The 13,809-nt window shown below is 50.5% G+C and overlaps 1 protein-coding gene across 6 annotated transcripts in view; it reads left to right on the top strand.

Moving 5' to 3' along the window:
• The window catches only part of PECAM1 (platelet and endothelial cell adhesion molecule 1), a 57,761-nt gene that overhangs the window by 29,826 nt on the left and 14,126 nt on the right, over nucleotides 1-13,809 (top strand). For 2 of the 6 annotated variants that reach the window (XM_060202573.1, XM_060202570.1), the window contains exons 12-14: nucleotides 517-573; nucleotides 2,361-2,423; nucleotides 10,410-10,466. In XM_060202573.1, the coding sequence (XP_060058556.1) occupies nucleotides 517-573; nucleotides 2,361-2,423; nucleotides 10,410-10,466 (177 nt within the window). Of the gene's footprint in view, nucleotides 1-516; nucleotides 574-2,357; nucleotides 2,424-10,409; nucleotides 10,467-13,809 lie in introns of all 6 variants that reach the window. The other 4 variants (XM_060202572.1, XM_060202569.1, XM_016190246.2 and 1 more) reach the window with 3 other exon arrangements.

The raw sequence follows: 13,809 nt of genomic DNA, 5'->3' as shown, positions 1-13,809 counted from the left end.
TAAGCTGTACAGTGCTGGGGTGGGGGTGGGGAGACAGAAAGAAAACTATTGTAAATTGAAAACCTGTTGTGATGTGTTACTTTTTTAATCACTGAGCTGGCAGCTTGGAGATGCTGCAGTTTCTTTAAACCACACCATGGAACCAGTTCCCCAGCTGAAGTGGTTTGGTTTGCTGGTGCCCTTCATGTTTGTAGCTACTGGCCTGGCCCTCCTAGAATCATATTAACTTCCAGTGAGCTTGTTTAAAGTGAATAATTCTAATTTTCAGCAATTCTTAGAGATTACTGTCCCCTCTGTGGGTGGTGATGTCCCTCTAGTGTTAGAAAGAGACACAAAGAAGGTTGCTGGGGTCACAGGAGGCCCAGGAGGGAATCCAGAGCCTGGCAACGCTACTGGTTGCCAACAATACTGAACAAGTTTGGCTCGATTGCCTTTGTTCATGGCATTTGATTCTTTCTGAGTTGTAGAGGGAACTAGAATTTCCATTGTCACACATTCTTGTATTCATTTTTAAAGTAGGTTACAGTGACGATGCTGGAAACCATGATCTGAAACCAGTAAATGACAATAAAGGTAATTATCTAATTTAGTTTTTTTTAAATTTCTTTAGTGGGGGATTAATGGTTTACATTCGATAGTAAGTACAATAGTTTGCAGAAGGATAAATATGGGATGATCTCACTCTCAGGCAGAAGTTGAAAAACAAGATCAGAAAAAAAAAAAACAAGTAGAACCTGAACTGGAATTGGTGTATCGCACCAAAGTAAAAGACTCTGGGGTGGGGGTGGGTGGCTGGGGAGAATACAGATCCAAGAAGGATGAGAGAGGACTTAGTGGGGGTTGTATTGTTATATGGGAAGCTGGGGAATGTTATGCATGTACATACTATTGTACTTACTGTTGAATGTAAAACATTAATTCCCCAATAAAGAAATAAAAAAAAGTACAATAGTTTGTACATACATAACATTTCTCAGTTTTCCACATAACAATACAACCCCCACTAGGTCCTCTGTCATCCTTTTTGGACCTGTACCCCCCCCCACCCGACCTCAGAGTCTTTTGCTTTGGTGCAATACACCAATTCCAGTTCAGGTTCTACTTGTGTTTCTTAATGGAAACATGACTTCGATTCCTATCAGAAAGAACGGAGTTATGATCTGCTGAGTAAGGTAAGAGGGTCTTCTCTCTCAGCAAGTAAAAGCAAAGGCGTCTGTAGAATGACGCTAAAAAGCACACCGTGTTGCAGCCTGTAAGCTCACGTGTTCTGTGTCAGCTGGCTCTCGGTGAGCTTCTCAGAGAGGCACGTGGTGAGGAGCTGGGAGGGGGGAAGTACACAGGGACTTCAAAGATAGATAGACGTGTTCTTCCCCTTCCATGTGGGCACAAATGGGTTATCAGTTTGTCTGTATTGTTCATACATAGTCATACATATTCCCATCTGCTTCAGATCTCCTTAAAATGCAAAATACACGGTAAAGATAAAATAGCAGTCTGATTTAATTCTTGACACCATTCACCATGGATTTGCTTCTGTCTGCGGCTCAGCGGGAGCGGGTGCGGTCCTGTGTCTGTCGACACTCCTCTCCCCAGGTGCTGTCCACACAGTAAAGGAATTCAGTAAAGGACTGCGAATACCCATGTCATGGACTGCAGGGTCGCTTGTTTACTTGCTGCTCTTTGGGCCTTCAGACACTAAGACAGTGGCGTTTTCTAGCTTTCACTGTAGCACTTTGCCCACCCTCCACAAACATGCCTTTCCAGGTGTATACCCCTAACTCTCTAAAATGTGTCAGGCTGGGGACCCCATGCCTGTATCCTGGAGTCTTCTCCATCTCAGAGACTGATCCCGTTTGTTGCTTGTGGCCGTGAAGAAGGCCAGCAGAGCTTAACTGTCTCAGTTAGTAGAAGCTGGATGATTTCTGTCTCCCTGAGCTTTCACACGCCCTCCTAAAGTTGAAACCACAGGAGACTCAAACCTGGGCAGGGGAGGTCTGCACATCACCTTCTTCTTCTAGCGTTTGCCCTTCTTCCGCAGCCAGTCAACAGCGTCAGGTTGAGCCTGATGTAAAGTTTCGAGACCTCCTTTGAATCTGGAGAGGTGGCGGTCATTGACTATGTGGGTCATAGTCTGTCTGTAGCTGCAGGGGCAGTTCGGGTCGTCTCTGGCGGAGGAGTCACTGCCTTTCCCCGCCTGAGGCTTCTCCCTGCTTAGACTGAAGTCACACTCTGTCTGGTCCCCCCCCCCCCCCCCCCCAGGAAACCTGGAGCACTCTAACCTTTGGGGAATCTCCAGAGTGGTCTGAGGTTCCCCATGGAGATCCCATCTAACCTTTGCACGCTGTGGTTGTTTTCAGCAGAGCCCCTGACCCAGGACGTGGAGTACACAGAACTGGAGATCATCTCCCCAGAGCCTCAGCGAGGTAAGTGAGTCACTCAAGAGTCCCCATGCTGTGCTCTACTTGGGGATAGATGTTGGGCTGGGGGACGACCAGGCAAGAATCTGCACCACCACCACCACCACCACCACCACCACCACCACCACCACCACCACCACCACCACCACCCCAGTCACTCAGAAGAAAGGAAAGGAGTCGCAGGCAGGAACAATGACCCTAGAAGACTTTGAAATGTAACATGTAACGTTTAAAAATCATACTCCTGTGATGTGAATGGTTCTGCTGAACCTTCACCAAGTGCTAGGAAATTACTGAGTGCTAGGAAGTGTGTTGGCTGAGAGAGTCTTTGAGGACAACCCTCTTGTGAGTGCTGGAGGGAGGGAGTCAGGCAGTAGCACAGCAGGTTAAGGCATAAGGATCCTGGTTCGAGCCCCCTGGCTCCCCACCTGCAGGGGAGTCACTTCACAGGCGGTGAAGCAGGTCTGCAGGTGTCTGTCTTTCTCTCCTCCTCTCTGTCTTCCCCTCCTCTCTCCATTTCTCTCTGTCCTATCCAACAACGACGACAGAAATAACAACAAGGGCAACAAAAATGGGAAAAATGGCCTCCAGGAGCAGTAGATTCATGGTGCAGGCACCGAGCCCCAGCAATAACCCTGGAGGCAAACAAAAAGGACCATGTGGTTGGTGTGGAGGACAGGAGCTTAGGAGCTGAAGCTAGGACTTGCGTGCATGAGGTTTCAGGTGCAATCCTGAGCACCCCATATACCTGAGGTGAGCAGTGCTCTAGTATCTGTCTGTCTGGCTCTCTCTCTGTCACACAGACACCAAAGTAAACAAATAAATCTTTTTTTAAATTTATTTTTATTTTTTATTTAAGAAAGGATTAATTAACAAAACCATAGGGTAGGAGGGGTACAATTCCACACAATTCCCGCCACCCAATCTCCATAACCCACCCCCTCCCCTGATAGCTTTCCCATTCTCTATCCCTCTGGGAGCATGGACCCAGGGTCATTGTGGGTTGCAGAAGGTAGAAGGTCTGGCTTCTGTAATTGCTTCCCCGCTGAACATGGGCGTTGACTGGTCGGTCCATACTCCCAGTCTGCCTCTCTCTTTCCCTAGTAGGGTGGGTCTCTGGGGAAGCGGAGCTCCAGGACACCTTGGTGGGGTCTTCAGTCCAGGGAAGCCTGGCCGGCATCCTGATGACATCTGGAACCTGGTGACTGAAAAGAGAGTTAACATACAAAGCCAAACAAATTGTTGAGCAATCATGGACCCAAAGCTTGGAATAGTGGAGAGGAAATGTTAGGGGGGTACTCACTGCAAACTCTAGTGTACTTCTGCTTTCAGGTATATATTTTGCAGTAGTTTATGGATACGTGTGAACATATGTTCTCTCTCATAGAAACTGGTGTATATCTAGGTTATGGGACTTTGTTAGAAAGTGAACTACCTGAGATGAAATTAGAGTGTACTATGAAAGGAAAGGTCTCACCCGAGTAATGAAGCTGAAGGGTTGTCATTCCACATGTGAAGTCTCTGGACACAGTCTGAAGTGAAGCATGTTGAGGTGGCCATCGTTGTGTTGGTTAGGTTGTGATTGGCAGATGCAATATTATTTGATATGGATTGGGAGAGGCATACGGGAAAGTGGGCCCTATCCAAGGGTTCCAGGACTGGGGGAAGTAGAGGCTCTATAGTGGAGATGTGAGGTTCCTGCTGTCTTAGGGTTCAAAAAGACAATCGATAGTTAATGTTATCATCACATTATTTGGTAATTGGGTTAACTTTAAAAAGTCCTTTTGTTAGGGTTTGCTGTACAGTACCCAGTATCTTGTATATAGCTGTGCTATTGGTTGCTTCTGATCTACTTGCTCTAGGCTTTTGACAGAGTCCGCATATCAATTACACAGCCTATCTATTGAAAAGATTCAGTTTGTGTTTTGAAAAACTTCGAGACATACAATTAATTTTCCCCCTCTCGTATTAATTAACTAGTGATTTATATGACTACATTTTACTAGGAGTGTACATAAACACCATTCCCACCACCAAAAGACTGTGACCTGTCCCTCCCACCTACTCCCACCCCCCCACTGTCCCAGGAAGCTGCATGTCTACTCCTCACCACAGGGTTTTTACTCTGGTGCCCTAACAAATAAATTTTTTTTTAAATTTCTTTATTGGGGGATTATTGTTTTACATTCGACAGTAAATATAATAGTTTGTACACGCATAACATTTTCCATTTTCCACATAACAACACAACCCCCACTAGGTCCTCTGTCCTCCTTTTTTGGACCTGTACTGTTCCCCCTCACCCCCACCCCAGAGTCTTTTACTTTGGTGCAATACACCACAAACAAATCTTTAAAAAGAAAGACAGCATGTGTGGGGGGAAGGCAATGGTGCACTGATTAAGTGCACATAGTATTAAGCGCAAGGACCCACGTAAGGATCCGGGTTTGAGCCCCCACTTCCCACCTGCAGGGGGGACACTTTACAAGCATTGAAGCAGGTCTGCAGGTGTCTATTTCTCTCTCCCTCCCTATCTCCTTCCCCTCTCTCAGTTTCTGTCTGTCCTATCAAATAAAATGGGGGTGGTGGTGGAAAGGTCGTCAGGAGCATTGGATTTGTAGTAGTGCCAGTACCAAGCCCCAGCAATAACCCTAGAGGCAAAAAAAAAAAGAAAAAGAAAATCAGAAGTAGGGAGTCTAGTAGTTGATTCACAGGCTGTCAGGCTGGCAAAGGATGGGCCCCAAATACACTGGAGACAGATCCAACTCTGGGTGAGAGGAGACATAGCCACACACTCCCGGGCTGGAGGTGATGCTTGTGGGGACACCTGCAATGGTGGGCTGGAGAGGAATGGCTGCTGGGACATCTGGTCAGTTTGAAACATTTGAAACGTCCAAGAGCAGAGAGTCTGGTGCTCAGAAGCCAGTCTGGGTGGACTTTGGCCGATGAGGAGGTAGGGTCTCTCCTCAGCCTTTCCTGGTCCAGTGTGAATCCCTCCGTCTTGGTGCGTCGTGAGCTCGGTGGGGTGAGAAACAGCTCGTTCCCTGTTCCAGGCACCTGGGCTTGAGAAAGGGAGAACCGTAAGAGGAGGACAGGGAAGTCCAAGTACCTGGATGTGTGTGGACAAGTCTGTCCAGCTCTCCTGACCCTCCAGTCTCCTGCCTCTCACGTCGGCAGCAGTGGCCCCAGGCCCCGGCAGCCATGTTCTGGGACTCCCTCCAGCCCCACAGAGGAACTCTGGCTGGACCAGGGCAAATGGGATCACGAGGACTGGCTGGATATTGGCTTTGTATTTTAAGAAAACCGAGGCAGGAAGAAGGAACCTGGGACCTGGAATCTGGATTTTGATCTGGGGCACCCACACTGGTCCATTTCTGTTCTTTTGTGAATGTCATCTTGTTAAGTAGCATCGTGTATGTTGCTTGCAGGTAGGGAGGGGTAAAGACTTTCAGGATGGGGTGAAGCAGGGGTCCTTGCTGTGCCAAGTTGTTCAAGGGAACAGCTTCCTGAGTCATCCCCTCTCCCCAGTATATATATATATATATATATATATATATATATATATATATATATATATATATTTTTTTTTTTTTTTTTAATTACCACCAGAACTACTGCTGGGGCTTGAATCCACTGCTCCAGGCAGCCTTTTCTTTTCCTTCTACTTTATTTGTTAGGACAGAGAGAAATTGAGAGGGGAGGAAGAGATAGAGATGGAGAGAGACAGACACCTGCAGACCTGTTTCACTGTGTGTGAAGCATTCCTTCCTGCAGGTGGGAAGTGGGGGCTCAAACCCTCACCCTTGTGCACGGTGACATATGCACTTAACTGGGCATGCCACTGCCCGGCCCTCCCACTCCCCAATCTGTACAGAGGTGTAGCATCATCTAGGTGGAAGTGGAGACTCTAGAGGCTCGTGGTGGGTTTTCTGAAGGGGGTAGTGCAGGAAGAAGGGGGTGCAGCCCATGATGCTGCCTCCCTGCCTTCTCATGAGGGGAGAGTTCTAGGAGAGGAAGGGCTCCATGTGTTCAAGGCCAGGGACCAGTAGGCTTGACCTGCTCTGGGCCAGCCCAGGAGCCCGTCCTCAGGGCCTCGATCCTCTACAGCTAACAGAAGGAGAGGATGGAGGCCAAGCACAGTCCTGACCTGGCTGGCAGCTGACCAAGTGGTCACTTGGGGTTGGGGTGGGCGGGGGCAGGAAGGAACTTATAAAGCCCGGTTTGCTTCATGTTTGCTCCGAGGCTGATTGCTGGGAAAACCCCATGACGTTGACGCCGTCTCTTTCTCTGTTAACAGAGAAAAACAGAGGCCAGAATAAGGAAACATCCCTGACAGCTGAGACAAACAGCCTGTTGGCCTGGTGTAGTCGTTAGCAGGAAGTTCTTGCCTGGGAGCAGTCAGAGCCTGGGAGATAGTTTTGAGCTCCCACCCCATCCCCGAGCCAAGCAGAACCAGCAGGGTGGCAGAGGAAGCCACGGGGGAGGGAGGCCTTCAGAAGGTTTTAGAGGCCCCGCCAAGGTCTTCTGGTCACCCCATGAGCTGGAGGTGGAGTTCATGAGGGTGTCCAGCCTAGCCCCACCTACCTCTTCACCACTGCACACCGCTCCCACCGTGGGCCGGCCAGAGGAGGAGCCAGCAGGTACTGCTATGCCTCTGGGATAAAGCATCCCTTAATGTTGATCACAGCATTTCTGGGGCCCCCAACTTGGGACTCCCCAAATCTAGGGTCAGGCCTCACTCACCCTTTTCCTCCTCCATGATGTGGCACAGTGGGCTGAGTGACCGATGGCCAGGCCTGACATTGCGATGACAGTTCCTTGGGGTAGGGCCTACCCTCCAGTGTATATTGGGGTCCCTAGAGCTTTCCTTTACACCCCCAAGTCTGGTGCCATGGAGGGAGAAGGGAAATGGAGTGGGTATCACTGTTGTTCTCACAGAAACAGGCACCTGTTCTAGCAATGGGCCCGGCGTCACAGTCACTCTGCTGAGCACTGTGGTCTCTGTCCTACGGTTAAAGCTACGTTGCCTCCCAGAAGGCCTTGCCCCCGAGGGCCCCAGGTTCAGCAGTTGGGATCTGAACCACCCTGGAGACTTTCTTCTGGCATTCAGTTCCTGACAGAGGGACCTACACCATGCTGTGCATAATCCGTGATTGTGGTTTTAATCAGAAGACCCCAGACCTTGGGCACTGGGCCGACTGTGCCAAGGCCTCCTTAGGTCAGAGAGACTGAGCCCAAGACACTGCAGACCTTGGTGGCTTCACAGCACACCAGCCCATTCTAAGCTGGAGGTCGGAGAGTGCACGCCCACACCTCAGGTGCTGCCTGGGGAGCTCCAGGGGGAAGCTCCTGGGCACAGGTGGTGTTGGCGTGCTGCAGGCAGGTGCCCCTGGGGCACTAGAGGAGCGGGTGTCCTGCATGACCCGCCGGCTCCCAGAGAAAGGGCGAGTGTGTGAAGAGAAGGCATAGGCACTTGAGTGCAGGAGCAGAACTTGCGGGGCTTGGAGAACAAGAGAGGATGGGACACAGAAAAAGGGTGGTGCAGGCAGCAAGGGAGGAGACCCAGATCCGTAGTTAGAGGAAGATGCCTGTGGGCAGTGAGTTGAACAGAGTTCAAATCCACCGGCAGACCTCCCACCCTGAACACGCCCTGTGTCATGTGATCTTGGAAGCTAAGCAAGGCCGGGCCTGGTTATTACTTGGATGGGAGAAAAGAGACAACCACAGGCACTGGCAGTGGCTGCAAGTGCCCCACCCTCGCTGGGACTCCGTTTCCACACCTCAGAAGGAGAGTGCCGGGCACATGGGGTCAGGAGTCTATTAGTTTTCATTAGTGATTTACAAAATTATAAGATATTAGGGATATAATTCCACACCATTCCCACCACCAGAGTTCTGTGCTCCCCCTCCCCGACCAGCAGAAACTGCCATAGTTCTCCCAAGGGCATAGATACGGGCTGAATATATGTGTTTGCCATAGTTCTCCCAAGGGCATAGATATGGGTTGATATATGTGTTTGCCATAGTTCTCCCAAGGGCATAGATATGGGTTGATATATGTGTTTGCCATAGTTCTCCCAAGGGCATAGATATGGGCTGAATATATGTGTTTGCCATAGTTCTCCCAAGGGCATAGATATGGGCTGAATATATGTGTTTGCCATAGTTCTCCCAAGGGCATAGATACGGGCTGAATATATGTGTTTGCCATAGTTCTCCCAAGGGCATAGATACGGGCTGAATATATGTGTTTGCCATAGTTCTCCCAAGGGCATAGATACGGGCTGAATATATGTGTTTGCCATAGTTCTCCCAAGGGCATAGATACGGGCTGAATATATGTGTTTGCCATAGTTCTCCCAAGGGCATAGATACGGGCTGAATATATGTGTTTGCCATAGTTCTCCCAAGGGCATAGATACGGGCTGAATATATGTGTTTGCCATAGTTCTCCCAAGGGCATAGATACGGGCTGAATATATGTGTTTGCCATAGTTCTCCCAAGGGCATAGATACGGGCTGAATATATGTGTTTGCCATAGTTCTCCCAAGGGCATAGATACGGGCTGAATATATGTGTTTGCCATAGTTCTCCCAAGGGCATAGATATGGGTTGAATATATGTGTTTGCCATAGTTCTCCCAAGGGCATAGATATGGGCTGAATATATGTGTTTGCCATAGTTCTCCCAAGGGCATAGATATGGGTTGAATATATGTGTTTGCCATAGTTCTCCCAAGGGCATAGATACGGGCTGAATATATGTGTTTGCCATAGTTCTCCCAAGGGCATAGATACGGGCTGAATATATGTGTTTGCCATAGTTCTCCCAAGGGCATAGATATGGGCTGAATATATGTGTTTGCCCATTTTCATTCACCTCTAGGGCTCTGCTTCCACTTTCTTTCTAAGCCACTCCCACACCTATTACTACTCCCAGCTGCCCTTCCTTCTCCACAGTGAGGCTTGGCCTGCTCTGCAGGTGAGAAGAGCCAGGAGGTGGTGGGTCCTGCCCTGCTTCCTGAGGGGCTGTGTGTGTGTGCTCAGCAGGAGTCTGTGTGCTATATGTGTAGACACACAAAGGACGCGCACGCGTGTGCACATACACAAACCTGGCACGTCCGTCAGTCTCCAGCAGATGGCCACTCAGATGTTCTGTGTTTTCCAAACCCTCCACTGAGTCTCTTGTGGTTGTAATCCACATCCTGGGTGGGCCGACTTGTCTGCTGCTTTCAAAGGGTCCTGATGAGAGGATCTCGATCCCACCTGCCTATTCGACTCTCCGGGAAGTTCTTATAAAACACCAGCTCCAGGACTCACCCCAGACCAGTCCCATCAGAATCTACAGTGAGATCTGGGTGTCGGTGTTTTGTTTGTTTGCTTTATCTTATTTTCACGAGAGAGACACAGAGCAAACACAGAACCCTGCTCACTCGGTACTGGCATATGGTAGTGCTGGGGATTGAGCTGGGACCTGTGGGATCTCAGGCACGCAGCCCCTGTGTGCTAACCCCGAGTGATCTCCCCAACCTCCAGCATCAGCATTTACAATCTACTAGCCCAGTGGTCTGGCAGGAAGGAGGCTCTTGGTCCCAGTGACTCTTTACAGTGGAGGCTCAGGCTGTAGCCCAATCCACTCAGGAGGCTGGGACCTTATAGTGCAGCCTCCCGGGTGGCTGAGGATGCAGCGGCAGGATGGAGACTGAGATGGAGACGAGACTGCAGTCCTGTGCTGGAAGCCCCTCCCCCGTGGGCCTCAGGTCCATGAACTCATGGTGGCCTGTTGACCTCAGGCTTCCAGACTGAGAGTGGCATTGGCTAGACCAGCATCTCCTAAAGCTGGGAAGTGACCCAGACCTAGTGGTGACTAGTCGTCTAGTTCTCCTGGAGATGGGTGCTTAAGGGGTTAAGTAGTAGAGTGGAGTCTTGCTTTAGCAGTGGGCCAACATGGTCTCCATAGCAACTGATGGCCTGCATCCAATCTCTTTCCAGATCTGGAACCCAAGGGTGTGGAGACAGTCTACAGTGAAATCCGGAAACCTGACCCTGGTGAGTGAGGACTCCGACTTTCAGAGCTTGGTGGGAGGGGTGCTTTCCCTAGAATCATTCATGGGGTTTGGGTGATCAAAAAGAGGGTGCTGCCCTTACACCAGAGTCAGATCTCCCACCAAAGTAGCCAAGGGGGAGTCGGGTGGTAGCGCAGCGGGTTAAGCACATGTGTCGCAAAGCACAAGGACCAGCATGAGGATCCCAGTTTGAGCCCCCGGCTCCCCACCTACAGGGGAGTCACTTCACAGGCGGTGCAGCAGGTCTGCAGGTGTCTGTCTTCCCCTCCCCCTCTCTGTCTTCCCCTCCTCTCTCCATTTCTCTCTGTGCTATCCAACAATGAATGACATCAATAACAACAACAATAACTATAACAATAATAAATAAAAAGCAACAAGGGCAACAAAAGGGAATTTAAAAAATAGTAGCTGGGGGCTGGGTGGAGGCTCATCTGGTAGAGTACATGTTAGTCATGCAGAAGGACCCAGGTTCAAGCCCCTGATGCCTCCCTGCGGGTGTGGAGGGGAGCAGTGGGACAGTCCTGCAGGTGTCGCTCCTTCTGTCTCTCTCCTCCATCTATCAAAATATAAAAAAGAAAGAAAGAAAAAAAGAAAGGAAGGAAGAAAGAAGAGAAAGGAAGAGAAAGGAAGAGAGAAAACAGGGAAGGAAACGAGCACAGAGACCCCCAGGAACGGTGGAGTCGCGCAGGCGCCGAGGCCAGGCTCCGAGCGGGCCGTGGGTATTCTTTATCTGAGAGAGAACTCTTGCCGGGCACCAGGCAAGCAGAGCCCCATCCCGTGGCAGCCAGCTAATGCTCAAGCTGGACAGGCTTGCTGGCACACTGTGTGCTCAGGGGACTTCCTGTAGAACCTCGGCTGCTCTGTCCTCCATCTGAGAGATGCAGCATGGCCGTGCCTCTGTGCAGGGACCCTCCTGGGAGGCTTCCCCGCTTTCCCCATGCACCCCAGGGCACCAGGGCGCTCAACAGTCTTAGGCAGTCACTGCTTCGCAACAAAGATCCTGATGGCTTCAGCCTTTCCAAAAGGGCACTGACTCTGAGCGGGAGGGAGGACGGGCCACTCCCACTTCCCCTGGTTTCTGCCTAGACTTTACTTCAGTCCCCTTGCCCACTGCGTCCCCGCTGGAGGGGAGCCCGGGCCTAGGAACCGTGAGGGAAGCAGAGAAGTCAGGACACTTGCCCAGGGTCACACAGTAAGCCAGTTCCTGAGAACTGACTTATCTTGGAGTCAGATAAGGTCCTGTTCTGACATCGGATTTCGAGCCAGGCTATGGGTCTTAGGGTGTCACAGGTGGTGAGTGGTAGTACCAGGACAGGGACCCTAACAAGACACCCATTCTTTCTGAGACTCCATTTCTTCACCTCTTAAGGGAGATGGAATTAAGTGAGAAATGGGGGGATGAGAGCGGGCTGGGAACACAATGCTGATTGCTATAGGCTGTCCAAAAAGTCATTCTGTATTTTTCTATATATTTTTATGCAAACCTGTGTCACAACTTTTCTGACAGCTCAGCAGAAGCTTGTTGTCAATGCAGTAACCCTGACTTATAGTGAGTTCAGTCCAAAATCACCAGAGGAACTTGAACCCAGGAGGATGTGGTACCTGGCCCAGGGTACGACTAGAACCATCTCCCAAATCTCAGACCGGTGTGTTCCCACTTCACCATCCGGGTTGTAATGGGCCAGCTGGGGCTTAGTCCTTCTATCATGTGGTCTCTAGCCTGACAGCTGGCAAGAACTGAAGCTGAAAAGAGCCTAGGGTCTTTATTTCCTTACATTCTGTTTGTGTGTTTTTCAGATAGAGACACAGAGAATCAAAGGTGGGTGGGAAGGAGACATAGCACCCCAACTTCCTTCAGTGTGGGAGGGGCCTAGCTTGTGCCTGGGTTTCAGATACCACAGAGCCGCTCCCAGTCCCAGGAGCCGCTCTGTCGGTGCTGAGAGCCTGAGGTCTTACGGCCAAGCTCCAAGTACTGTGCCCAGAGCCAGTGTGCCCACCTTGCCCCGGACGCTCCCCTCCTGGAAACCCAGGAAGTTCCTGTTTCTAAGTGCTTCCTGTTCAGCTGCTGCTCAGGGGTCAGCAGGAGGAAGCTACAGGCCTTGGCTGATTTATCTGCCGCCTTCCTTCTTTTCCTCCTCCTGTCAGACGCTGAAGCACAGATCTCACGTAGCCCCTAAAATTATCTTAAAGCTGACGAGGGCTCTGTTCTTATTCCTGGTTCACAGATGTGGGAAGGTCCGGGGGTTTGAACAGCCTGTCTCGGCCCCTCACTTTTGGTGGTGGAGCGAGACCTGGTTGTAGGGCCTTCGTGTTCCCTGTCTGTTTCCAAACTGATTGGCTGCACGTTTCCACATTTTGCAGATTTCTGTTTGTTTCCACATTGTCACCTCCTTGATTTGGGGAGCGGGGGCAGCTTCGCCAGCCTCAGGAGTAGCCAGCAGCTGGCTTGGTCTGGGAGCCTGCTGGGCCCTTGTCAAGTCTCTCTCTTCAGTGAGGGGCGTGGCCTAGAACTGGGACCAGGGGTCCCCTAAAAGCACTGCCAGGTCACCACCCCCAAGTGTCTGGTTCAGTCAAGACCTGGAGTGGAGCTAAGGATCTGCATTTTTTTTTTTTTTGTTATTAATTTATTTAAGGATCTGCATTTCCAGCAAGTTCCCATGGCTATGGTCTGGGAGTCATACTTGCAGAGCTGCCCTCTGCTTGTCCCATGCTCAGTTATGCTTTACTTCTTATGTGAGGCGTAGGGTCTTCCTCACCTCACGCCCTAGGAGTCCTGGAGAGAGAATTCAGAATCTCTCTCTTCCCTCTGCTAGGGGAAGAGAGTGACCCACAATAAAAATAAAGCCCAAGGGTGGGGGGCCGGGGCCTGTGGCTGTCTCCACCTTAGCGAGCCAGTAGCATGAAGCCTTATCTAATCTTGCTCCCACCTTGATTTCTCCCTCCCCAAGTTTTCTAACAGGCAGCATTTTCAGGGCTGACTGTTTTGGGAATTGGTTCACTGGGCGTAGTTCTAGCTCTTAAAACTCCCCTTTTTCCTGAGTGATATGAAGAAAAACTGCTCCTTTTGATAAGTCAAAGGGCATGGGGCAGGCGTCTCCCTGTGAGGAGCCGTCCAGGCCGGGCTCCGCAGGATCAGGCTGGACAGGGTGTTGGGGCTGTGTGTGTGTGTGTGTGTGTGTGTGTGTGTGTGTGTGTGTGGCAGGGGGTCGGGGCTGTGTGTGTGTGTGTGGCAGGGGGTCGGGTGTGTGTGTGTGTGTGTGTGTGTGTGTGTGTGTGTGTGTGTGTGTGTGTGTGTTTGGCAGGGGGTTGGGGGTGGGGGGCAAAAG

Source organism: Erinaceus europaeus, chromosome 12 (assembly GCF_950295315.1).
Source record: "Erinaceus europaeus chromosome 12, mEriEur2.1, whole genome shotgun sequence".
Classification (NCBI taxonomy): domain Eukaryota; kingdom Metazoa; phylum Chordata; class Mammalia; order Eulipotyphla; family Erinaceidae; genus Erinaceus; species Erinaceus europaeus.
The sequence above is the reverse complement of the archived record's forward strand: the minus strand, read 5'-3'. Positions and strand labels throughout refer to the sequence as shown.